At 36.8% G+C, this 24714-nt stretch overlaps 11 protein-coding genes and 1 non-coding gene across 12 annotated transcripts; 8 read left to right on the top strand and 4 right to left on the bottom strand.

Annotated features, from left to right (window-relative positions):
- Positions 1 to 4: 4 nt before the first annotated feature.
- PEX6 (AAA family ATPase peroxin 6) lies at positions 5 to 2842 on the top strand (the record flags this gene model as incomplete). The annotated part of the gene is made up of 1 exon (XM_003676509.1): positions 5 to 2842. The coding sequence occupies one exon, from the start codon at positions 5 to 7 to the stop codon at positions 2840 to 2842; it is 2838 nt and encodes a 945-aa protein (XP_003676557.1).
- A 111-nt stretch (positions 2843 to 2953) lies between these two features.
- PSF3 (DNA replication protein PSF3) lies at positions 2954 to 3565 on the bottom strand (the record flags this gene model as incomplete). The annotated part of the gene is made up of 1 exon (XM_003676508.1): positions 2954 to 3565. The coding sequence occupies one exon, from the start codon at positions 3563 to 3565 to the stop codon at positions 2954 to 2956; it is 612 nt and encodes a 203-aa protein (XP_003676556.1).
- A 203-nt stretch (positions 3566 to 3768) lies between these two features.
- Positions 3769 to 4485, top strand: NCAS0E01250 (PEX11 family protein; the record flags this gene model as incomplete). The annotated part of the gene is made up of 1 exon (XM_003676507.1): positions 3769 to 4485. One exon carries the CDS (start codon positions 3769 to 3771, stop codon positions 4483 to 4485), a length of 717 nt encoding a protein of 238 aa, XP_003676555.1.
- A 212-nt stretch (positions 4486 to 4697) lies between these two features.
- SLX9 (Slx9p) lies at positions 4698 to 5324 on the bottom strand (the record flags this gene model as incomplete). Its single annotated transcript, XM_003676506.1, has 1 exon — positions 4698 to 5324. One exon carries the CDS (start codon positions 5322 to 5324, stop codon positions 4698 to 4700), a length of 627 nt encoding a protein of 208 aa, XP_003676554.1.
- Positions 5325 to 5915: 591 nt separating this feature from the next.
- On the top strand, positions 5916 to 6482 carry TOM20 (TOM complex receptor protein TOM20; the record flags this gene model as incomplete). Its single annotated transcript, XM_003676505.1, has 1 exon — positions 5916 to 6482. The coding sequence occupies one exon, from the start codon at positions 5916 to 5918 to the stop codon at positions 6480 to 6482; it is 567 nt and encodes a 188-aa protein (XP_003676553.1).
- Positions 6483 to 6634: 152 nt separating this feature from the next.
- GCD2 (translation initiation factor eIF2B subunit delta) lies at positions 6635 to 8551 on the bottom strand (the record flags this gene model as incomplete). Its single annotated transcript, XM_003676504.1, has 1 exon — positions 6635 to 8551. One exon carries the CDS (start codon positions 8549 to 8551, stop codon positions 6635 to 6637), a length of 1917 nt encoding a protein of 638 aa, XP_003676552.1.
- Positions 8552 to 10973: 2422 nt separating this feature from the next.
- Positions 10974 to 11978, bottom strand: MRP13 (mitochondrial 37S ribosomal protein mS44 MRP13; the record flags this gene model as incomplete). Its single annotated transcript, XM_003676503.1, has 1 exon — positions 10974 to 11978. The coding sequence occupies one exon, from the start codon at positions 11976 to 11978 to the stop codon at positions 10974 to 10976; it is 1005 nt and encodes a 334-aa protein (XP_003676551.1).
- Positions 11979 to 13130: 1152 nt separating this feature from the next.
- Positions 13131 to 14180, top strand: PIL1 (lipid-binding protein PIL1; the record flags this gene model as incomplete). Its single annotated transcript, XM_003676502.1, has 1 exon — positions 13131 to 14180. The coding sequence occupies one exon, from the start codon at positions 13131 to 13133 to the stop codon at positions 14178 to 14180; it is 1050 nt and encodes a 349-aa protein (XP_003676550.1).
- Positions 14181 to 14863: 683 nt separating this feature from the next.
- On the top strand, positions 14864 to 16546 carry CTT1 (catalase T; the record flags this gene model as incomplete). The annotated part of the gene is made up of 1 exon (XM_003676501.1): positions 14864 to 16546. The coding sequence occupies one exon, from the start codon at positions 14864 to 14866 to the stop codon at positions 16544 to 16546; it is 1683 nt and encodes a 560-aa protein (XP_003676549.1).
- A 687-nt stretch (positions 16547 to 17233) lies between these two features.
- On the top strand, positions 17234 to 20077 carry NNF2 (Nnf2p; the record flags this gene model as incomplete). Its single annotated transcript, XM_003676500.1, has 1 exon — positions 17234 to 20077. The coding sequence occupies one exon, from the start codon at positions 17234 to 17236 to the stop codon at positions 20075 to 20077; it is 2844 nt and encodes a 947-aa protein (XP_003676548.1).
- Positions 20078 to 20578: 501 nt separating this feature from the next.
- NCAS0Etrna11T lies at positions 20579 to 20650 on the top strand. Its single transcript has one exon. It is a non-coding gene; the product is annotated as a tRNA-Thr (tRNA).
- Positions 20651 to 20988: 338 nt separating this feature from the next.
- On the top strand, positions 20989 to 24648 carry UTP22 (rRNA-processing protein UTP22; the record flags this gene model as incomplete). The annotated part of the gene is made up of 1 exon (XM_003676499.1): positions 20989 to 24648. The coding sequence occupies one exon, from the start codon at positions 20989 to 20991 to the stop codon at positions 24646 to 24648; it is 3660 nt and encodes a 1219-aa protein (XP_003676547.1).
- Positions 24649 to 24714: the final 66 nt, after the last annotated feature.

The raw sequence follows: 24714 nt of genomic DNA, 5'->3' as shown, positions 1-24714 counted from the left end.
ATCTATGGAGAACAATCATTACCCATCCGTCGAGACTTGTATCTTTTCTATACTTCATCAGGTTCCACCTATTTTAAGTAGTGTTTCTATATTACTCAATGGGTCTTTATACGATAAGATGATGCAATTGGCAACTTCTGACCAACAGTTGCTATTTTTTCAATTAAAATATGGTATAAAAAATAAGATAACTATTCTTCATTCCGGTCAAATAATCTCATCTTCATGGTGTGAAGTTATACAATGTGGACCATATGAACAAGGTATAATAAATTTCCAAAAGACCCAAGTAACTTTTGTTAAATCTAGCGACGATGGGAAGTCATTTAAGAAACTCCCAACTTTTAATATGCTGTCCATACGAGACGAAAATCCGATAACAAAGGAATTAAGATGTTTACCCAATCCAGTACAAATGACATTAATTAAACCAACACCTTCTTTATCGGATGATGACACATTATTTGCATTTACGGATATACAAACGTTGGCTCAACTGAATGTGACCGGTGGTTCATTTATTAAAGTAACAAATAGTGATAACTCCTCCATAATTAAGCTTTTTGTCCTACTCTATCCAAACAATCTCCATGCGGAAAGTTCAGACATAGGTGCCATATACGTATCTCCTCGAATTTTGGCTAAATTTCCAAGGGAGAAGGTGGTCACTATATCCAACTATAACCACGATACTTCTAAGATTCAAATTGCGAAGTCTGCGTCTGTTTCAAGAGTAGGCAGTTGGAATAACTCTCAGAGACAATATCAATCCATAATTTTCAATAATTTGAAAAGATTTTTTACCAAGAGAAAGCGTCTCTTACAAGTGGGTGACCTAATCCCAATATCCTTTGATTCAAACCTTGTTGATCTATATACTGAATCTGATGATGACACAGACTTTGAAGAAGATAATGATTCACTCGTATGGTTCCGCATTGAAAGTGTGGAACTTGAGAATGACCCTGTCGATGATATACCATTTATCATAGACTCTAATCTGACAAGATTATCCACATCAAATGTGGTAGTAGAAAGACCATTACCCATGGCTCAATACAAATATCTATCATATTTTAATCTAAACACGAACTTCCTTTACGATTTGGCGATTTTCCCTTATGCACGAAGATTCACAGACATTATCAATACTTCATTACTGTGTTCAATGAATGCTTCCATTTTGTTGCATTCAAATAACTCCCATGTTGGGAGAGCAACATTGGCAAAATTTGTAGCAAGCTGGTTAGGCTTTCATCTAATAGAGATAGATTGTTCAGTTTTACCATCCAATAATGGATCCTTGGAAGGTACAAATAAAATCATCGGGCACATAAAGGCTAAAATTGAAAATGTGTTGAAACATACATCAGTGACTATGATCTTTTTGAAAAATATGAACGCCATTCTTTCAAAACCAGATCCGAATCAAGACCCTGACGCCTCAAAACTATCACAGACTATGGATTTTGAAATAACTAAGATGATTGAGCAATATACTACAGAATTCAAAGGTGTTTCATTTGTTGCGTCGGTCAATAACATCGATGATGTGTCTCAGGTAATAAGGTCACACATTAAATTTGAAATATTTGTACCAGTTCCCACAGAATTACAGAGGAAATCAATCTTTCAATGGTATCTTTCTCTTGAACAACTAAATAAGAAGACACCTGGAAACTCTTGCATCTTCAAAATGGGTAAAGACGTGGATCTTCCTCAATTAGCAATACATTCTGCTGGGCTCACTCCATTAGATATCAAATCAATTGTTCAGACGGCAAAAGCTAAATGTATGGATAATTTCGATCCCTTCAGATTGATGTGCAACCGTCATAATATGTTAATCAGTATGGAATCATTAAGATATGCTATCAGTATGGCAAGAGACGAATTTTCCACGTCTATCGGGGCTCCTAAGATTCCTAACGTGACTTGGGATGATATCGGTGGCGTAGACTTGGTCAAAGGAGAAATCATGGATACTATCGACATGCCATTGAGGCATCCTGAATTATTTGCATCAGGAATGAAAAAAAGAAGTGGGATATTATTTTATGGACCACCCGGGACAGGTAAGACTTTAATGGCAAAAGCCATTGCATCCAATTTTTCTTTGAATTTCTTTAGTGTCAAGGGTCCTGAGTTGTTAAACATGTACATTGGTGAATCAGAAGCTAATGTAAGGAAGGTTTTCCAAAGAGCTAGAGATGCGAAGCCATGCGTCATCTTTTTTGATGAAATTGATTCCGTTGCACCAAAGAGAGGGAACCAAAGTGATTCGGGTGGTGTTATGGATCGTATTGTCTCTCAATTACTGGCAGAGTTAGATGGGATGAGCAGTGGTGGAGATGGAATATTTGTTATTGGTGCCACTAATAGACCTGATTTATTAGACGAGGCCCTGCTAAGACCAGGAAGATTTGATAAGTTACTGTATCTTGGGATTCCAGACACAAACCAAAAGCAACAAAACATTTTAGAAGCTTTATCACGTAAATTTGATCTTGATAAAGATGTCAAGTTTGAAACCCTGGTTAACAATTGTCCATTTAATTACACAGGGGCCGATTTTTATGCTCTCTGTTCGGATGCAATGCTAAATGCCATGACAAGGATTGCAGCAGATGTCGATAAAAAAGTAGAAGAATACAATAAGACACGTAATGAAAATATATCTGTGAGATATTGGTTTGATCGGGTTGCTACATCGGCTGATACAGATGTCATTGTTAAAATGTGTGATTTTGCCAAGGCAAATAAAGAATTAGTACCAAGTGTTTCTCACGATGAGTTAGCACACTATTTAAGAATAAAAGCAAATTTTGAAGGAAGTACATAATAATATTCATAATAAACATGTCTATAAAGTGAATGAATATTGACTACGTAGACTTGTTATTAATTGTTTTATTTTAGTGTTTTTGTAGAATGAAGAATAGAATGAGATGCATTATTTTTCAAACATCCACTTTTTTGTTTCTTTATAGGATTCATGAGATTTCTTATATACTTTCTTCTCAAATTCATCTAAAGTCAGTAGGAACATACTTGCTGCTGCATTTGATGCACCTGCAGTAACCTGAGTACCTCGAACTGAATCTAACGAACTTTTGAACTCCACTGAAACACTACTTGCATGGTTATTTATTGCTTGCGATCGTTCCAGAAGAAGTGTTGTGACTATATCAGCAAACTCTCGATCACTGAATAATGAAATCCATTTAAGTGCAAGGGCGTAGAAATACGAATTGATGGCATGCAAATCTAAAGACGTTGGATCTGCTTTGATAGCGTTGATGACCTTTGGAGAAAACATATCTGGGGTCAATAGTTCAACAAATGGAACAGATTCTTCATCCTGGTTTAATTCACCTTCATTGGTATCTCCATCTATAATGGCTAGAATCCTAGCCAACCACAACGGAAGTTCAAGCTTAGCGTTCTTCTTCACTGGTTTTCCCGGATTGTTCTCTAAGTATCCTAATCCTGGTATATCATGCTGAAATTTGCATGGTATTTCCACCGAGTCCGCCAGTATATCATCTATATCATAGTATCCCATATTTTCAAATACAATATCCTTATCTTGCCTAATGTAGCAAGCGCCTCAACTTCCTTATGATTGTTGATGTTTTTGACTGTGGAGATTCTTCAAGGTACGCGTCTCAAATATTTTTCAGCGAGAGAAAAGGACTGCAGATTAAACATCAACATTGGCAAGAAGAGGGAGCATTTTTCCTAACGAGTGACATATAACGGGGAATAATGGTGTGCGATACGATAGTTTACCACCCTACAATCACTAGATTGATCAAGTTCTTTGATGCTGCAGCAGGTAGAGAAAAAGTTTTGCGTTTACTCCAATACCTATGCCGATTTTTAAGTATCGAAAAAGGGGGTCCCACGAAGCAATTAGAGAGACAATTCCTATTAATTAGAAAAGTGTTACGTTTTTTGAAACCGTTGAATTACTTAAAACTTGCTTCTAAGGTCTATGATAACAAATTGGCCGGAGATGCCTTTGTTCGTTACTGCAACGTATGGAAAAATCTGGCGTTTGCGTTGTATCTTGCCTTAGATCAAATCAATCTACTTCGTATGTTAAAAGTGATTTCATCTACCTCATTAACTGGCAAGATGATCCCCAAATGGACGAACCAGAGTTGGCTTTTGTCTCTTTTCCTAGGAATTCTCATGAATGGTCGAAAGATACAGATTGCCCAACGTCATATTGATGAGATAAAGAATGCCAAGAAGGAAGGCTCTGGGAAGGACACTGATAAGGATGAAGAGAAGAAAGTATTAGCTACTGTCACCAAGGAAAGATACTCTGCCATAAGAAAATTATTATGGGATTCACTTGATTCTCTAATCGTTATGAACAACCTTTCCTATTTGAAACTAGATGATGGCTATACGGGATTGATTGGGATAACGACATCCCTGTTGGGAATGCAAGATTTATGGAAAGCTACTGAATGAGCTTTTAATTGAAAAGCATTCCCCTTTGGCTACTGCACATATCAACAATTTAATAATAGTGATACATAACAATACGATCCTCCAAATTTTTATATCTATAAAACTGGAAGTGTTACTTATGATAAACAGATAAATATATAAATAAATGAGTTCATTCATGTAATATACACATCCCTATATGAATAGTATGACAAGTTGATAAGGAATATTCACTATTTCTTTTGCATCTTGATGATCTCTCTCAATGAGCCGAATGGATTCTGTTGAAAACTTTGGTTAGTGAGGACTTGATTAAACCTGGCTGACTCTTTTTGAGATATGGCCTTAGCACCTTTCTGGTTTCTAATATTTGGCTGATTCTTCTTCATTATGACTGAGCCAGGTTCCATAGGCTTGCCACTAGTAATATGGCTATAGGCGGCTGATTTGGTAATTTTGGTCACTGAATCCACGACCATTTCATCCTCGTTATTATCATCTTTTCTATCATCGGCTAAGACGTGATCTCTTAGGTCTGATTCCTGTTGCAACGAAGTCAACAGATCGTACATCTTTGGTTTCAAATCTTCTCTCATCTTTCTTTTCCTACGCCTTATAGATGATTTAGAGATCCCTTCTAGATTTCCATCTCCATTAGCCTTCATTTTCATCCTTTCGAGAAAGTTCTGTTGTTTATTCATTTGCTTCTCCTTCTTAGTCTCTCTTGCCTGATGCAAGTATGCCTTGGGATCAGGAGGCAAGTCGAAAACGCTTTGATCGTGATCATCAGACCCAGATCCATTAGTGGCTGCCCTTGAAGCAGCCTTATTTCTTAATGTGTTTCTCTTCTTAGCAACCATGGTCTCCAATCCTCTCTACTATAGATAATCTGCAGTACCTTGTAGTTCGTTCATTGTTGAAATATGATAAAGAGTTGAAGCTCATCGGGAAATTTTTCACTGTCGACGTTACCCGTTTACGGACTATTTATTAACAACAACCATTAACAGATGAAGAAGAAGAAGAAGAAGAAGAAGAAGAAGAGTGGTTCTTATTCTGTCCTATCCATTTTGAAATAGGAAACAAATAAACTTGAAAAAGAAGCTAAAAATAGTTGATAATGGTATATACCGATATTTCACAATAGGCAGCTTTCCCTCACTTCTGGGATTGATAGATACTACACGCTATTGGAAATACAAACATCTATAAACAGTACAAAGAAAACTGTTTAGTGATACTTTCATAGAAACCGAAAACAATTCTGCACTTTTATTTGGCATGTTATTCACTGTTTAATTCGTCATTACTGTCATTTTTTGAGAATCCGTTGTTAACGCTGTGTGGAAATTTCCATTCTCATTATTTTAGTGGACATCATTTAGCCACAACTAGATGACTACTACCTCTTCCGTCTTCCAAACAAACAACCACCCATCTAACCACCCACAATGTCTAACCCCAGCTCTACTATAGGCCGTATTCTAGGGATCACCGCCATGGTTGGTGCCGTTTCTGCATTAGGTTACGCCATCTATTTCGATCATCAAAGAAGAAGTGATCCAGCCTTTAGAAAGCAATTGAGATCCAAATTGAAGAGACAAGCCAAAGCTGCTCAAATCGCTGAACAACAGGAGGCCCAAAAGAAGTTACAAGATGTCACAGAGTTCTTAACTGCTGAATTGGCAAAGGACCCCATCTCTACGGATCCATCAAAGAGAGAAGAAATTTTCACTTCATCTTTGGAACAAGGTGAAAGATTATCGATGGCCGGTGATCAAGATTTATTAGCTGCTTCAAAATTCTATAGAGCCTTGACTGTTTACCCAAACCCAGCCGAATTATTGGAAATTTACCAAAAGAGTATAGCCAAGAATGTTTATGAAAATATCGTATTGATGATTGCCATATTGCCACCTGCTAATGTTTCTAATTTCTTAAGCGGTGTTACTTCCAAAATGGATAAATTGCAAATGGAATCTGAAACCATGGAAAAAATGAACGAAATTGATGAATAGATTTTCTCATTTTTCCTCTTTTGTTAATATATATGTATCTCTCTATGTTTATAGTATATAAAAAATATAACACTTGTTTAATAATAATGTTCGCTATTTCTAATTCTATTTTATTTTTTTAATAGTTTAATTTATAAGTGTTTTTTATATGACTATGCTGAACCTTTATATTCCCTTAGAATAACAGGAACAGATGAAGGTGGCAAGGCACCGAACTCTGTAATGACTTTCTTGATATATTCTGGTGGAGTCAAATCATAAAGAATATTAACAATATTCAAAGATGGGAGCTCTTGCCATCCATCTAGTATACATTTATCTTCATCATCATTCGTTGCTTCTTCCACACTCGATTCCTTGTCTGTCTTGGATGATGATGATTGGTGCTTATTACTGCCCTTTTGTTTATTATTTTCAATATCAGACTTTTTCTTAGCTTCTTCACGTTCCTTAATGAATCGTTTCAACAAGGCACCATTATTCCCACGCCTCTCCACAGGATTTTCATATCCTGTTGATAAAAGATCATTAGGATCTGCTAATTCATTAAATGTAACACTATCCAATTGAACTCTTTGAGAGAATTTCAAACTTTCACAACAAACAAGTACTGGAATGTTTCTTCTCTTAGCAGTCATCGCAAGCATGGCAGTACCAGTTCTTGAATATAAAAATCCATTAGATAAAATAGAATGAGCACCAAGGAAAACATAATCCACGTCCATATTAAAAATAGTATCCAAACTTGTGATCAATGCATACATAACATTCACACCCTCTTTTCTTAATGTATCAGCCATCTTTCTACCTTCAAACAATGGTCTTGAATCCACTACGATAACTTTAATGTTTTTTTGTAGATCTAATGCATTATATAACAGCATTTCTGTTAACACTTTAGATCCACCATATGTTACAATAGTAGCATTATTTTCAATTTGAGTGGAGGCATTATCAATGATCAACTGATCAGCCAATTCGATCTTTTCTCTTGCGAATTGAGCAATCTTTTCACAAAGATCTTTCTTTGCCACTTTGTCTGATGTAGCAGGATCAATTAATGAAATTTCTTGCTTCAACCACCTAATTGCATTACCCATAGTGACACTTAAAGGCCTTGCTTTCTTCAATATATCAATTTGATGAGATAAATAATTTGTCAAATTACGTGACAATGTAGTCCCCTTGGGAGTTTGATAATCACCGACAACAATTTGGAACGCTTCTAACATCGCAATACAACGAGGAATGGATCCTACAATCTTGTAATTAGCTAAATTAGAGGTTAAACGTAATATAGCAGGATGGATCAAATCCTTATTCGTTAATAATTCTTTCACGGAGGATATTAATTGTGAGCTTCCAAGACTATTTTCTAAAGCTTCTGGAATCACAGATGAAACACCTGGCACCATGGATTGTTTGTCTCCTTCCAATGAAATAGACGCTAATGCCTTAGCCATGTCGTTTGGCGTAGAAATAGTAGGTGGAGTGGTGGTGGATGCAGTTTCCAATGCATTATTGATGGATGGTGTGGCAGATACAACTTGGGTTAGAGGAATTCCCAGGGATGATGTGGTATAGACTTGAGATCCCGAGAGTGCACTGGCAACCATTGGAACCATTAATCCGGCAGCTGTAATTTTTGAGGCATTAGAAGATGTCACTGCACTTGTTAAAGCCAAAATGGAAGCTCTTCTTTCTTCAGTTGTTTCTAAATGTCCAAATAAAGTGCTCTTCTTTAGATGTTGTTGCTTGGCGTTTAGTTTTCTATTTTTCTTCTCCTCTTTCTTTTTCTTTTCTAGTTGTTGCTTTTCACGCTGTTGTTGTTTCTTCTCTTTCTTTAATTGTGCACTCTGCTGTTGTTGCTCAATAGATATACCACTAGCCTGCTTCATGGCGGCTCTTTTCGCAGCCTTTTCCTTCTTTTTCAATTCTTTCAATTCCTTGTTGGAAAGTTGTTTATCTTTAGATGAGTCCCCTTCAGGAGCAGGAGCTGAAGTAGGGGTAGTTTCTTTTTTGGGTTCCGCCTTGACAGTGGCAGTTGCTGCTTGTTCAACTTCACTCATTTTCTACTGTGCGTTTCTTCTGGCTTTGGATCAGTTTCTTTCTTTAATGGCTTTTCCGTAAGAAGACAGACGTTCCTTAATTCAAAATAATGTATACACGATCGAGCCTTTGATGCGTACTTGGTTTCCAATGGAAGTTGCAGTTTATTTACTAGTTCACTATTATATCGATCGATGAATTTCACCATTTCCCAATTTGAAAAATTTGTCAGACGCGGAAAAATGACTAGTCTGACAGTGCACGTGATTATATTATAATCGCTTTGAGTTCAATACAAATGCAAAGACTTAGACTAATATGTTCAAGGTGGGACTTTCTATGTTAGCAACACAAATCCAAACTTGATATGGTTTATTATAGAAAGGATTGCTGGTACTCGTTTTTTGCAAGAGATGAATAAGACCTGAATTTAGGGATCTTTTAAAAAAATTAGCAATATATCTAAATCTTACTAAGGTTTCTCTTCTTATTCTTCCATAACGGTAAAACCAGGACATTCAACAAATATTTGTTGTGAGCAGATCCTAATGCCATGAAGATTCTTAGAGGGGTTAATACTGTGAAACTGTTTTGAGACTCACCATTTTAAATTGAAGAAGTCATCATGCATCAGAATTAAATTGAAATATAATCCTCAGGACATCCTGATTATATTGAGATTGTAGGTATCATCAAATCGTTTTCTGGAATAAAATTTACTATGCAAGTTATATCCTAAGTGAATACATATTTCCTGAGGCAGTGTTTTTAAGAATACACTATTGCACTTGCTTTTTGATGCAAATGCGGATCGGTGCTCCAGGCCCACAATGACGTTAATCTGACTTATGGGCAGCTAATGTTTTTTATTCTACAGTTGCAGTTACACATTATTATTATACTATTGTTAGCAGAGGTGTAGATATGTATAATCGTGTTTATTGGAAATGCTTTCCACATTGCGTACGTGTTCGACTTCAAGTTTGGAACGATTAAATGTTGGGAAAGAAAATACCATAAGGTTCTATAACAAATAAGTAAATGATAATTTTGATGTAGAAAGTTAATCTAGTTCGGGATCATGTGGTTGGAGACAATATGAGTTTATAACTGACCCTTTAGCAAAGTTTTCAAACAAAAAAGGATTTAACCATTACCACGGCACCACCGGCCAGAAACAAGACAAGTTCCCCAGGTTAACACCTCAAGTCTACTAATCCGGAAGAAAAGCCCAAAAATTCTCCACCAACAAGTTTATTTTTTGGAAGGGCCGCATGATCTCGCCTCAGAGAGGTGAAAGCCAATTAACAAGACTTTGATCCTTTCTTCTGTTCCTTCTTCACTTTAAAACCAGACTTCCCATTTCTCAGGTAAGATTCTTGAAGAATTGAATCCTCTATCCCCCCCCCCTTTTTACTTTTTGAAACACAAGTATGGTGTGCTCATCCAATGGAGTTGCCCTCCTTTCATCAGGTGATGGTAAATATGCTTCCTGCTTTGTTTTCAACTCAGCCAATAGAATTTCTTGAGGCTTCATTTTTGGACTTCTAATCGTATCATTGGTAACATTTACAATACCATAATAAGCTTGGAATTTCAACTGTTCCTCAATAGATATTCTTTCGAATAATTTGCTCAGCTTGAGCCGTGATCGGTGGTTACCAAGGGTTCGACTATGTTCAAGAAACGTATGTTCAAACCAAAAGGCCTTCAGACACAACAACACCAAATAGGGAGTTTCTAGATTGATTGTAATAGCCTATGGCAAAGGACAAACTGAATATAATATCGATCGTGACATGAGACTACAGCCGCGCCATGAGATAATTTGTTCGGAGTTTTGAAGAAACGTTTGACACAAAATGATTATATGACCGTTTCATAAAAATATTCACCCTAACTCATATTCATGTATTAAGCAGTGTTCACTGCTAAGGTAATCACCACAAGTAGAGGCTACACCAAGTAAAAGAGAAATATTATTGCATCTGAACCGCATCTCTCAGAAGAAATAACTTAACAAAGAATCGTCCAAAATGGTATATGTAAAGTGTACTAGAGAGCAACCCATTCCAAACTGTCAGGTTGCAGGGGCAACAAAAGAGTGCTAAATCAACCATTGTGCTTCATTCGAGAAAAAATAGCATTTCAACGATTAGTTCACATATACCGCCAATTGAATAAGAAGGGTGAGGCAGAAACTACTTCTCATCTACAAATAAGTTTTGAGACAAACAGGAAGGTCAAAAGTGTAATACAACACCATCGTATAAATAAATCAAAGACGATCTACAAATTCCTTTCATATTCTACTGTTTAGTGGAGACGTTGAGGTTGGGAAGAACGAAATTTTTTAACAGTTCTCAGTTCGATCATATATACAAGAATTTATTTTATGTTATATATATATACACATATTGCATAATTAGTTGGTTAGTAAGCCTAGGCTGCATCCTCAACAACAGGTTCATCTGCAGCTAATTTCTTTTCGTCCTTCTTCCAAAGTTGCGTCATGGAATCCTGGTATTGGTCATATAGGTCTGCCTTCCCAAGTTCTTCGCTCAATTGTTTGTATTGATCGACAAACTTAACTACCGGTGAATCCACGTTGGATGCCTCTGCTTCATTGAATTGAAGAATGGTTCTTGATAACAAATATACAAGATCATTCTTCTGTAGATATTGTTCTTTACTTATACCTTTATCTTGCTCCCATAAAGGCAGATCAAGTTCCCCCGTTTGCATGTCTAGTCCCTTCACCACCTCCCTACAGTCATACCCCATCTGTTTCCCTAGGGTATCCAGTAACAAATTGGCCAATCCTGTCTTGTTCTCTCTCTCGGATACTCTTCTCCATGCATTTGCTAGTTTCTTCTTAGAGATTTCCACATCATTGAATTGTAAAATATGATTCCTTTGCAAATTACACATCAACAAAGTGTTGAAAAAATCCTCCACATTGAATACGCCAGGGTTCTTAGCCGAGACAAACTTCTTCCTCTGACAATACAACTCATTAACCAACTGCGTATACCCACCAATCTCAAAGAACGACACCGCAAGCATCTTCGCTACCATATACGAGTCCAAATAGCCCCAAACGTGGGTCTTTCTTGCCGGTATTTGACACCAGGCCCTCAACCAGGACACCAATTCTCCCTTACCCTCCTTTCCCTGTTGCACCTCTTGCAAGTAGTCCAAGAAGACAGCTCTAGATAAAGTTGCTCTGGGTTCCTTGGGCGTGAGCTTCTTTTTGGTGATGGGGTCCCTTAGGTCCATTGTAAGCAGCTTGTTTGCGTTCTTGGGCCTATAGATGAGTGGTTTGAGCGCGTTCTTTGTGGCATGATATTGGAAGAATTCATCCAGTTTTGTGCGAGCAGCGGCCGTGGGTGAGGCAGCCGTGGATTGTAGCCTCTTCCAAGTAGTCAACAGGAGGGATCTTGTCATTGTTGGGCTGTTTGGTGCGTTGGTTAAGGAAGTAACGTTATGTGAAATTTGGTCAGTAGGATTTTAACGGCGCCATGTTGAAATCTTGTTAGCGGTGATGGCGGGAAAACATGGGGAGAGAAAGGGTTAGGGTGCACTACATCAAAGAGCAGCACGATTGGAACTGACAAGAGGAATTGTAAATAAGAAATAGCTACGATATACAGGGACATACGAACGTACCAACAATGGCCCATTACTACTGGATACCAGGGGTCTGTTTGGAGGTTGCGTTGTTATTGCTGACAGCAAAAAGGGAGCGCTGTTTTTGCTGTGCGCGCATATTGCTGACCGGATCGTTCAAGCTGAAAGGTATATAAGCAGCGGTCATCGCACAAGAATAACTACAAACTCTTTTGCCCTGGAACGTAACAAGATCACATCAATCAATCAATCAATCACAATGTTAGGAGAATTAGTCAATTACGCCGAAGAATGCACATGCAAGACGTGCCAATGCCAGCCAAAATGCACATGTGCCCACTGTAAATGCGGGGACAAGAAGGGATGTCCATGTTGCGGGGACGAGTGCAAGTGTACGGGCGAGAAGAACGGTGGGAAGTGTTGCGATGCTGAGAGCTGCAAGTGCTGCAACTAGGTTGCACCGCGACCCATGTTTAGTTGCCATTTATAATTAATTGCATGTTATATACACAAATAAATATATTTAATTTTTTCGCCACAATGCTATAGAATCATCCAAAAACGACTGTCCTAGTGCCAGAGAGGTACTCTGTGGAAACGGCGCAAAATTTCCGTCTAGTCTCTACGTGCTTACCTAATCCGCCGGGTAACGGCCATCCGTCTTTTTAGGAAACACACTTCCTAAAGGGGAAACAAGCTCTGGGAATCTTGAGGGCTGTGCTTGTGCGCTCCCTGCGCGGTTTCTCTCCCTTAAATCCTTGTCGCTCCTCGAGGAGCCCAATAACCAAGATATCTCATCTTCCACAGAGGGGGTTCTCTCGTCCACTTTTATAAAAGCTCCTTTCTTTCACTTGCACTCAGTCTCCCTTCACTGCAACAACCTAAGGAACGAGAGAGAGAGAGAGAGAGAGTGATCAATCAATCCGTATAAATAACAAAGCAAGCAAGCAAACAAACAAACAAACAAACATGCATAGAACCTACTCCTTGAGAAACTCAAGAGCACCCACAGCAGCGCAACTGCAAAGTCCTCCACCACCCACCTCGACCACGAAGAGCAGATTCTTCGGTAAGGGTGGTATCGCTTACAATTTCCGTACCAAGACCGCTGGTCAATGGGGGCCTGAATTGTCCCGTAAATTGTCCCAATTGGTCAAGATCGAAAAGAACGTGTTGAGGTCCTTGGAAGTCGCCGCCAATGAGAGACGTGATGCTGCTAAGCAGTTGTCCGTTTGGGGGTTGGAGAACGATGATGATGTCTCGGATATTACTGATAAATTGGGGGTCTTGATTTACGAAATTAGTGAATTGGATGACCAATTTATTGATAGATACGATCAGTATCGTCTTACTTTGAAGTCCATTAGAGACATTGAAGGGTCCGTGCAACCTTCCAGAGATAGAAAGGATAAGATCACTGATAAGATTGCCTATTTGAAATATAAGGATCCTGCATCTACTAAGATTGAAATCTTGGAACAAGAATTAGTGAGAGCGGAAGCTGAATCATTGGTTGCAGAGGCACAATTATCAAATATTACTAGATCAAAATTGAGAGCTTCATTTAATTATCAATTCGATTCTATAATTGAACATTCTGAAAAGATTGCTCTTATTGCTGGATATGGGAAGGCATTGTTGGAATTACTAGATGATTCTCCAGTGACCCCCGGTGAAACAAGACCAGCTTACGATGGATATGAAGCCTCGAAGCAAATTATTATTGATGCTGAAAGTGCATTGAATGAATGGACTTTGGATTCCGCCCAAGTGAAACCAACTTTGAGTTTCAAACAAGAATACGATTACACTGATGATGAAGAAGAAGAAGAAGAAGAACCAATACCAGAAGAAGAGGAAGATTTGGAAGATCACGTATCGCAACTTGACCCAGAACAACAAGCGGGCCAAAGATGGTCTGATGACGAGTTGGAGCCTGAACATCAAGAGGGTGAAGAAGAAATAGATGAACAGGTGGAAGAAGAGGGCGAACAAGAGGGCGAACAAGCAACTGCCTAAACACCACAAGACTAACTAAAAATTCAAATATCCAAATTCAAGTTTCAAAAATGTTAATTCCTATGTAATAATTTACTATTCCTTTGTATTAAGATCAAGCGTAAGCCAGTACATAATACGTAATTTAATTAAGGGACTATTAATAACACAGGGGCGACCCTTTTCTATTGCGTTAGTAAATGAGAAAGCGTTGAGTGATTTACGCTTTAGTAAGGTCCCTTTCTTGTTGGAGAGAGGCCCCTAACTGAGGTGCTTAGTCAAGACACACCTTTCAAGAGCGGGAGCTGGCCTTGGAGAAGTGCTTAACTGATTCATACCGAGTTCCAGAAGGATCTGACTGGGCCTTCCAATCTCCATCTCAGTACAATAATCGTAAAATCTCTTGTCTCGTCTCGTCTTGTTTTGTCGGGATCTATCGGCAAAACTGTCTTTCTTACTCACCACGCGTCTGGCCAAATCTCCTCTCAAGTCATCACCACTCCTCTCTTTCTCGACACACTACGTAACGTGCAAAGCACTGACTTGGCCAAACTTGCTACATTCCACTTAGGGCTTTCCCCTAATTTCACCACTTTCAGAACAATGACAAAACTATAAAAGCTGCACTCTCGCTCGACTCGAAAGCTTAAACTTAAAAATGTTTCTGCATCTTGTCAACACCCACCAATCTATCACTCAAAAACATGTCTGATAACAAACAACAGAACGTCTACTCGCAAGCTAACGGTTTCGCATACCCTCACCATCCATACTCCTCGCAGTATGCCAGAAGAGATGGTCCATTGCTGCTTCAAGATATCAATCTCGTCGAGACATTGGCTCATTTCGATAGAGAAAGAATCCCCGGTCGTGTCGTTCACGAAAAGGGTGGTGGTTGTAGATTCGAATTCGAATTGACTGACTCGTTAAGTGACATCACTTACGCAAAGCCTTACCAACAAGTAGGTTTCAAGTGCCCTGGTATCGTCAGATTCTCTACCGTCGGGGGTGAAAAGGGTAGTGCTGACACGACAAGAGATCCAAGAGGTGTCTCTTTCAAGTTTTATACTCCCTGGGGTAATCATGACTATGTCTTCAATAATACTCCCGTTTTCTTTATTAGAGATGCTATCAAGTTCCCTCACTTCATCCACACACAAAAGAGAGACCCTCAGGCAAATTGGAACGCTGCAGAGGATAGTTCCATGTATTGGGATTATTTGACTCAAAACCCAGAATCCATCCATCAAGTCACTTATATGTTTGGTGATAGAGGAACACCAGCATCATGGGCTGACATGTCTGCATATTCAGGTCATACTTTCAAATTCATTAATAAGGAACATAAAATTACTTATGTGCAAATTCATATCTTGCCCGAACATGGGTGGGAAAACTTACCAGCAGAGAAAGCTGCCTCATTAATGGGATCCAATCCTGATTATAATCAAGCAAAATTGTTTAGACAATTGAAGAATGGTGACAAGCCTAAATATACCTGTTATGTACAAACAATGACTCCTGAACAAGCCACCAAATTTAAATACTCCATTAATGATTTGACAAAGATTTGGCCTCATAAGGATTTCCCATTGAGAAAATTCGGTACCATTACTTTGACTGAAAATGTGGAAAATTATTTTGAAGAAATTGAACAAGTTGCCTTCAGCCCAAGTAATACTTGTATCCCTGGTATTGAACCATCGAATGACTCTGTCTTACAGGCAAGAATTTTCTCATATCCAGACACTCAACGTCATAGGCTGGGTCCCAACTACACTCAATTACCAGTCAATAGACCAAGAAACTTTGGATGTCCTTATTCACAAAAGGGAAACGCTGATTCCAACGGAGCATCTCCACTAGTCTGCCCCTATGCTAGTGCCAATTATCAAAGAGATGGACAAGGTACATTTTATAATTATGGATCTCAAAAAAATTATATTTCTACATTGCCAGATGCTGAAATGAAATTTAGTAATATGACTTTGGATTCCACTGATGAAAGATACAAGGGAATTGTATTAGAAAAGGACGTTCAAGCTGACTTGAAGAAACAAGAAGAGGAAGGTGCCAACCAGGAAAAGATTATTGATGCCAAGATTAACAATTATACCTATGTTAACGGTGTAACGCCCTTAGATTTTGAACAACCAAGAGCATTATATGAAAAAGTTTTCGATGACGATGCAAAGAAAAGATTTATTAAAAATATCGTGGGCCATGCATCAAATATTCCACACGAGGGATTAAAAGTTAGAATTTCCCAGTATTTTGGTTTACTAAATAAAGATTTGGGTAAGCAGATCGCTGAAGGGTTGAAGGTTGAATGGAAACCTGTTGAATTAGAAGAATATGCTAAATCCATTTGTGTGTCAAGCGCTTGAAGAATACGTCCCGATTTTTTTTAATTATTATTATTTATTTGTATGGCATATGGATTATCGGTTTCATACATATCGCCATAAGCATTGGATTTTGTTGGATTTATTTATGTGTCTATTTATTAACTATTTACGTATGTCAAACTTATGAACAAAGGTTTTTGATTGTACTTATTCAAGAGTATGTACCAAAGTGATATATCAAAAAACAAACAAACGAAGGTATAGTTAACAGATACGAAAGGAGCAACGCTTGCAATACAAGAGAAAATACGAAACCAACGAGTGGAAGAGGCAAGTAAAGAATCTTGAATCAATTAAAAAGTAACAGCTGCCTTTAAACACTATCACTTTGCTTACCTTTCCCCGGCTCTGTTTTAAAAACTTGATTAAAGACGGGGAAGACAATAATTAAGAATCTTGCTTTCTTGAATAACATATGAGAGAAATTGTGTTTTTATAGTCTCCAGAAATTGCCGTCATTTCCATCGTTTCATATAGTTTCCTCGTTAAATGAACATGCGCTCTCTGGGTAACCCACCAGATCTGAAGAAAAATCAACACTCAAAATAACAAACATCCTGACTGAATGGCGAGTATTTTATTTAATAATCAACATATTAGGCAAAGTACCACCCTGAAGCGACCCTAAGCGTATACCTTAAAAGGCAAGACAAATTTAGGTCTGAAATGAAACCTAAGGTGAAGAAAGAGCAATCTTCCACATCAGGTCAAGCTTCGGAGGAAGATCCTCAACCGATAGCCTTTGCTAAAAAACATAGATTCAAAGACACATTAGCATTATTTGTTGTGTTTTTAAGCTTTAATCATTTTTCATCTCTTTGTTTATTATTTGCGTTTGTTATAGCCACACAATGCAGAAACTTTATTGCAAATTGTTTCATCTCATTATTTTTATCAAAGAAACCGTCTCCATGTATTACAGAGGTGGCACATTTAGATCAAGTTGAAACGAGAAAGAAATCTGATTCCAATACCTTACCTGGTAAGAAAACATTTCGTCACACTTCAAGTCAATCAATTTCAAATGCATCTACGTTGACAAATCAAACTATTAAGAAATCTGTAGATGGAAAATCTAAGATATCTCTCCCTATCTTATTGGCAGAAATTATAGTCGCAACAATACTAAAATTTTTTGGAGGCAGTTATTTTATTAGTCCTATTGAAAATTTAGCCATGTCCACATTAGCATCCTTTTTGATCAATGACCCTAGCGACTGTCTAAGTTACGCAACTTCATGCTCCGTATTATATGCTGTGGTCTTTAACCTTTGTCAAAAACTATCCCCTTTCTTAAATGCTAGGAATTATTTGTTATGGAAACCACCCTTCCATTGGGACCCTTCTTCTACTACTACCAATAATTTTGGGGGGACTAATGGATATAATAACACACACTCATGGTTGAATTTATTTTTTCCCTTGAAACTTATCTATATTATGATTTATCCACAGTGGCTAACATTATTTGAAAAATATATTAGGCACCTGCGCTACTATCTCTGTTTTCATATAATAGTTTATCAATTTACACAAAGTTTCATGAATCCATATTATTACAATGAAGCATCCACATCAACATCCTCTTCCAAGAATCGTTCCTCTAATCCTTTATTCAAGGGAAAATCATTTTTGAAAAATGAAAACTTGAACAGATCAACACAGAGGGTAGCTTCGAATGGTTCGAATAGAGTGGTCTCGTCAGGGAACAGTAATACCAATCCACATTATCAACCTGAAACTCCAAATGTACAACAGCAACAACAACAACAGAATAACTCTAATGAATCAAGAGCACCACATTTAATTAATAATCTAAAGGACGCTACACCAACTCCTTATTTCACTTCCACAGTTAAGAATTATAAGGTTTTTGATCCCATTGTCACCGTGGCTGAGGATACCAATTTACAGGCTGTAACCACCACCTTTGATGATAACGAAAATAATTTGAACAAAAATATAAGTACTAATTCTACAGATAACACCACATTTAAGAATCAACTTTTCGAAATGGAAATTGATTTGGATAATATTAACCAAGAGACTAATAATTTGAGGACAGACTTGACTGTGACAAGCAATCTTGAAAATTTTATTAGACATTTATTCAAAAGGAAAAATCAACATTTGATTCCTCCTTTATGGTCCATGTTTGTCACTCTGAAAACCACCAACTTTGAGAAGAAATACTTGAATCAGTATAAAAAAGTCGTTAACAATACTTTAACTCCCGTGAGTTCATATGCCAATGCTAATGAAAATGAACCTCAATCTAATATTACTCCAATTAACTCTAATAATAGTATTTCGCATACAGTGATTACCGATCCGTCGGATACGTTGGCAAGAAAGAGTGTCTTCAATAATGCGGACCCTGCAAAGGCAATGGCAATAATTGCACAAACCACTTCTGATGACTACGACCAATTAAACTTGGTATCTACCAGAATGAACATTTTTAACAGAGACGATAATGAGTACAAAGTTTGTATCATTGATATTGGTACCCACTCAATTACTTTTCATATTGAAAACTTGCACGATGGTGAACTAATCGTCCTAGTGAATGGTCTTATTTGGTCCGAAGTTTCATGCGCTCTGATCTTGGAACGTGTTGGGGAAGAATATGTCGTTGTAAGTGGACTGGTTCCTTCATGTTCCTATGATATTCAATTCGTTAATAGATTAGATCAAACTGATGATTATTTGATCTCTGATTTAATGATCAGGACAAGTAGTATACTTAACAATGATTCTTCTAATGACAAAACTGAAGTCTCTGAAAATTTTGAAAATTTAGATTTCAGTTTCCCCTCATACTATCATAGAAAATTTTTGTCCCCATTATTGACTTTGAAGCATTCTGTTTTAACAACTAACGCTAATTTAGCTGATGAGAGAAATAAAATAAAGAAGACAAAGAAAGAAATTAACAAAAAATTGAACTCTTTAAGACAGGAGATCGATCATTTTAAAGGAAAAATTGAACAGAATGCAACCAACGATGAAAAGAACACCTCAAAGGTTGATAATTTGAAGATTGCATTGCAACAAAATGAGAAAGCTTTGAAGCAATTGGAAGAAGATTTGAAACGGGCATCCGAAAAGGAACTTGCTTTAGAAGAAGATTACTTAACTAAAAAAGATTATCATTTACAGAAGGAATTGGAATTTAGTAAATTGGAAGAAAGTTTGAATAAAGATTTGTCTCTTGTGAAAGCAAAAGAAACCAAATTACAGAATGAATATAATCAATTGTCATCTAAAAAAGATAAACTGTCATTGAGACATGAGAAATTACAAAAAGAGCTGGATGAAAACAATGAACTCTTCACTGTGGTAAAGGAACAATTTGTCGTCAAAAGAGAAAATGAAAGATTAAAGAGACAGGAGGCTAGAATTCGTGAAATTAGTGATTTTGAATTAGGAATCAAGGGTTTAGAACAAGATATAAGTCGTTTGGATGCTGAAAATGATCACATCCAAGGATTATTGAATGGATTTTAAGCTTTCTACATAGATAGATACTGCTTGTAAATATTGTTCTATTACGATTTTCAAAAAATAAAATAAGTTAGCTGAAGGCATTTGGAGATTATTATTTCCGTTTTCTATTGGGGCTGGGTGTAACTTACATTATTGTTTACAAAATTCATCCCAAGCTTTAAAGATGGAAAATGAGCTCACAGGAAAGAAGAATTAATTTATGTAACTTAGAACATTTCTCTTCTATCGCTGTTAATAATGTAAACTCTGCCAGTCTCTTATGGTATCATTTTGGTCTATTGTAATTATTATTTTTTATAATTTCGGTGATCTATATATGTATTTAAAATAAATTGGGTTCCACTTTTCAATAAGTAAAGTTGAAATGAAATGTTTTATATCTTCTGTAACGACAATTTGCTTTATAATTACCGCTTCTCTGATGAACTAACAATCAAAAATTATTCTTAACTATTTTTGTACCTGTAGACAAAGGAGCTGATTTTTCAAAAAACAGAAACAGCCTCTTTAGCTTAGTGGTAGAGCGTTGCACTTGTAATGCAAAGGTCGTTAGTTCAATTCTGACAAGTGGCAATTTTTTAATTTTTTCTAGCTAGAAGAAGTTTTTTTTTAGACGGAAAAGGCTAGTGGGAATTGAATTTTCCTAGGCTCGGATCATCACCCTGTGGAATTTGGTTAGGCAGATTTTTCCTTCAAGGTCTATTTTCTTCCTTCCGACGGCAACATGAAAAATTGCGAGGGCATCTTAAACATTACTCATTTTCCAACATGATAGAGGAACAACAAGAACACTAGAGATTCTACGTGATATCATCAGGTTCGTCAACGTTTAGGGTGTATTAACTCTATTTGATATAAGATCAATAATTCCCTGCATCTTTAAGGTCCATCTTAACGAAATAAGCCAAAAAATGACTGGAATTAAGAGAAAAGCATCTGAATCGGAAGACCCATCAAGTGCTGAACCAAAGATTCAAAAGAGGGTTTCGACAAATGAACTTGAATCACAGGATAAAGGGAACATGTCTGAACACAGTGAGGATGACAGCGGAAGTGAAAACGATGAGGAGGAAGAAACAGAAGAGAAACATTCAAATACTGCAAAAAGTAGTACTACTGCAGCTCATGATATTCACATCGCCAGAGAAACGGCAGAGCTATTCAAGTCCAATATTTTTAAGTTGCAAATCGATGAATTATTAGAACAAGTTAAATTAAAAGAATCTCATGTCTTGAAAGTTGAAAAGTTTTTGCACAAATTGTATGATATGATACAACAAGTTCCTGACTGGGAAGAACATTCCATCACAGAGGTGGAGTCATTTTTTAAAGGAAAAATTGTATCTGTCCCATTTGTTGACCCCAAACCCATGGCTGCAACAACCAATTACAAATTTGACTATAAAGCCCCATCTGTGTCACTGATTGGATCATTTGCCTTAAAAACCGGCATATATCAACCACATGGATCAGCAATTGATGTTCTCTTGACCATGCCAGAGTCATTGTTCGAAAAGAAAGATTTTTTAAATTTCAGAGCATTACATAAAAGAAGTGTTTATTTGGCCTACTTGACCCACTATCTGTCCATATCATTCAAGAAGGAAAAATTAGATCAGTACATTTCTTTAGAATATTCCTACTTCAACAATGACCCTCTGTTGCCTATAGTTACCATATCATGTAAGAAGGCACCTTCCCACCAAAACGAAGAATACAATTTCTACAAGACTAGGTTTTCCATAAATTTAATTATTGGTTTCCCTCATAAGATATTTGATGCTAAAAAATTGTTACCTAACAAAAATTGTATCAGAATAGCGCACGACGACTCTGTGTCTGAATTACCTGTTACTCCATTATACAATTTTGCAATTCTCTCTTCGACAACGTATGAAGTCTATCTAAAATATCTTTACAAGACTAAAAAGCAAACAATTGCCTTCAAAGAGGCAGCTGTTTTAGGGAGACTATGGCTACAGCAGCGTGGATTTTCCTCTCAGTCAGCACATTCCGGGTCCTTAGGTGGCTTTGGGACATTTGAATTCACTACCTTGATGGCTACATTATTGAATGGTGGTGGTGTCAATGGTAATAAAATTTTGCTTCATGGATTTTCCTCTTATCAATTATTCAAAGGTGTTATTAAATATCTAGCAACAATGGACTTGTGTACTGACGGTCATTTACAATTTAGTTCTGAAGATGAGAATCATTCCTCCAAGTATATCGAAGAGGGATTTCAAGCGCCTACACTCTTTGATAAATCAACCAAAGTTAACATTCTTTCCAAAATGACCAATGTTTCCTATCAAGCATTGAAGATGTATGCTAAGGAGACATTAACAATGTTAAACAACGTGGTTCAAGATCAATTTTCAAATATTTTCCTAACTAATATTAGCAGGACGGATAACTTGAAATACGATCATTGCTTTGACCTATTGTTTCCGCTTGGCACTGTTGGTAATAGTGATTCATTCCTATCATCTAATTTTGGTCCATTGGAAAGAATAAAGTTTATTACGATTGAGAATTTCATTGTGAATAAAATAACAAATGTTGTGAAAATCGCGTTGGGTGACAGAATCAACTTGATTGAAGTTAAGTTGCAAAATGTAGTCACAACTTTTCCAATTTCAAGAAGAAAAGTACATTCAAGTAGTGGGGGGAATAATTTCAATTTTGAGTTTATAAAATTGAAATTATTAGTTAATCCAGACGAGTCTGAGAAATTGGTTACTAAGGGACCAGCTCATTCTGAAGAAGCTACACCGGAAGCAATCTTCTTTAAAAGCTTTTGGGGACCAAAGTCTTCCCTTCGTCGTTTCAAAGATGGTTCCATTACACATTGTTGTGTCTGGTCAACCTCATCATCAGAACCTATTATTTCTTCTATCTTGAATTTTGCTTTGAAAAAGCATGTTTCAGAAAAAATGCAGATTAATAATACAATAACCAAAGAATTTCAAGACTTGTTACCATTACCTAATTTACCAGCAAGTTCTACAACATCTGTTTTGAATTTAACGAGTTTCTACAACTTGAAGAAATCGTTTGATAACTTGTATAAGGTAGTATTCAAGATGACCTTACCATTATCTATAAAATCTATTTTACCAGTGGGCCCTGCATTTAGATATACTTCATTATGCCAACCGGTACCTTTTGCATATTCTGATCCTGATTTCTTCCAAGATGTTATTTTGGAATTTGAAACGTCTCCTAAATGGCCAGATGAAATAACATCCCTCGAGAAAGCAAAGACTGCTTTCCTATTAAAGATCCAAGAAGCTCTAGATTCTGATGATAGCAATCAATACAAGGCATTTTTCACTAGGGATGAATCCATTCCATATAATCTTGAAATCGTTACTCTAAACATTCTGACACCAGAAGGTTTTGGATTCAAACTTAGAGTTTTGACCGAACGTGATGAAGTCTTATATCTAAGAGCTATTTCTAACGCCAGAAATGAAATGAAACCGGAATTAGAGAAGACTTTTCTAAAGTTTACATCCAAGTACTTGGCATCCATTAGACATACAAGAACAATTGAGAATATTTCCCATGCTTACCACTTCTATTCTCCAGTAGTAAGACTCTTCAAAAAATGGTTAGATACACATTTATTATTGGGACATTTGAATGATGAGTTAGTTGAATTAATTGCTATGAAACCATTTGTAGAACATGCTCCATACAATATCCCAGGGTCTGTAGAAAATGGTTTCCTAAAAATATTGAAATTTATTTCTCAATGGAATTGGAAGGAGGATCCATTAATTTTGGATTTGGTAAAACCAGATGATGAATTAGAATCTTCATTTGAGACTAGTATCGGTGGTACTGATTTAGACTCGAAAACAATGAAGAAGTTATCTGAAAAATTAACATTAGCGCAATACAAGGGCATTCAGACAAACTTCAACAATATGAGAAGTAGTGATCCAAATGGTATTCATTTGCAATTTTTTGTTGCTTCTAAGAACGATCCAAGTGGTATATTATACTCAAGCGGTATTCCATTAGCTATTGCAACCAGACTTACAGCACTAGCAAAGGTGGCTGTAAACCTATTACAAACACATGGTATTAATGGTCAGACAATTGGATTATTATTTACTCCTGGTTTGAAAGATTACGACTTCGTTGTTCATTTGAAGACTCCAACCCCATTGAAATCTTCTTCTGGTATACTAGATTTTTCTGAATTCAAAAATATAACAAATGCTGATGCTCCTTCCAAGTTCCCATCAGATCTAAGTACATTATCTGAAAAGATGGACCCAACTTACCAATTGGTGAAATATCTTAATATGAAATACAAGAATAGCCTTATATTTTCCAGTCATAGATATATAGGTGTAACAGGAGGTAATAAAGGTGATAAGAACGTAATCACTGGGCTAATAAAACCACTATTCAAGAAACAACACAAATTTAAAGTTAACTTGGATTGTAATATGAAACCAATCGATAGTGAAAATGTCATTTTGAATAAAGATGCTATATTCCGTGAGATTGCTGCATTTGGTTCTGCATTGGTCGAGGATTTCGAAATTAATTGAACTCAAACAAATAGGTGTTTTAATATTTAAATAACATTGTATAATAATAAGATAAACATAATATTA

This window comes from Naumovozyma castellii, chromosome 5 (genome assembly GCF_000237345.1).
Source record: "Naumovozyma castellii chromosome 5, complete genome".
In the NCBI taxonomy this organism is placed as follows: Eukaryota; Fungi; Ascomycota; class Saccharomycetes; order Saccharomycetales; family Saccharomycetaceae; genus Naumovozyma; species Naumovozyma castellii.
The sequence above is the reverse complement of the archived record's forward strand: the minus strand, read 5'-3'. Positions and strand labels throughout refer to the sequence as shown.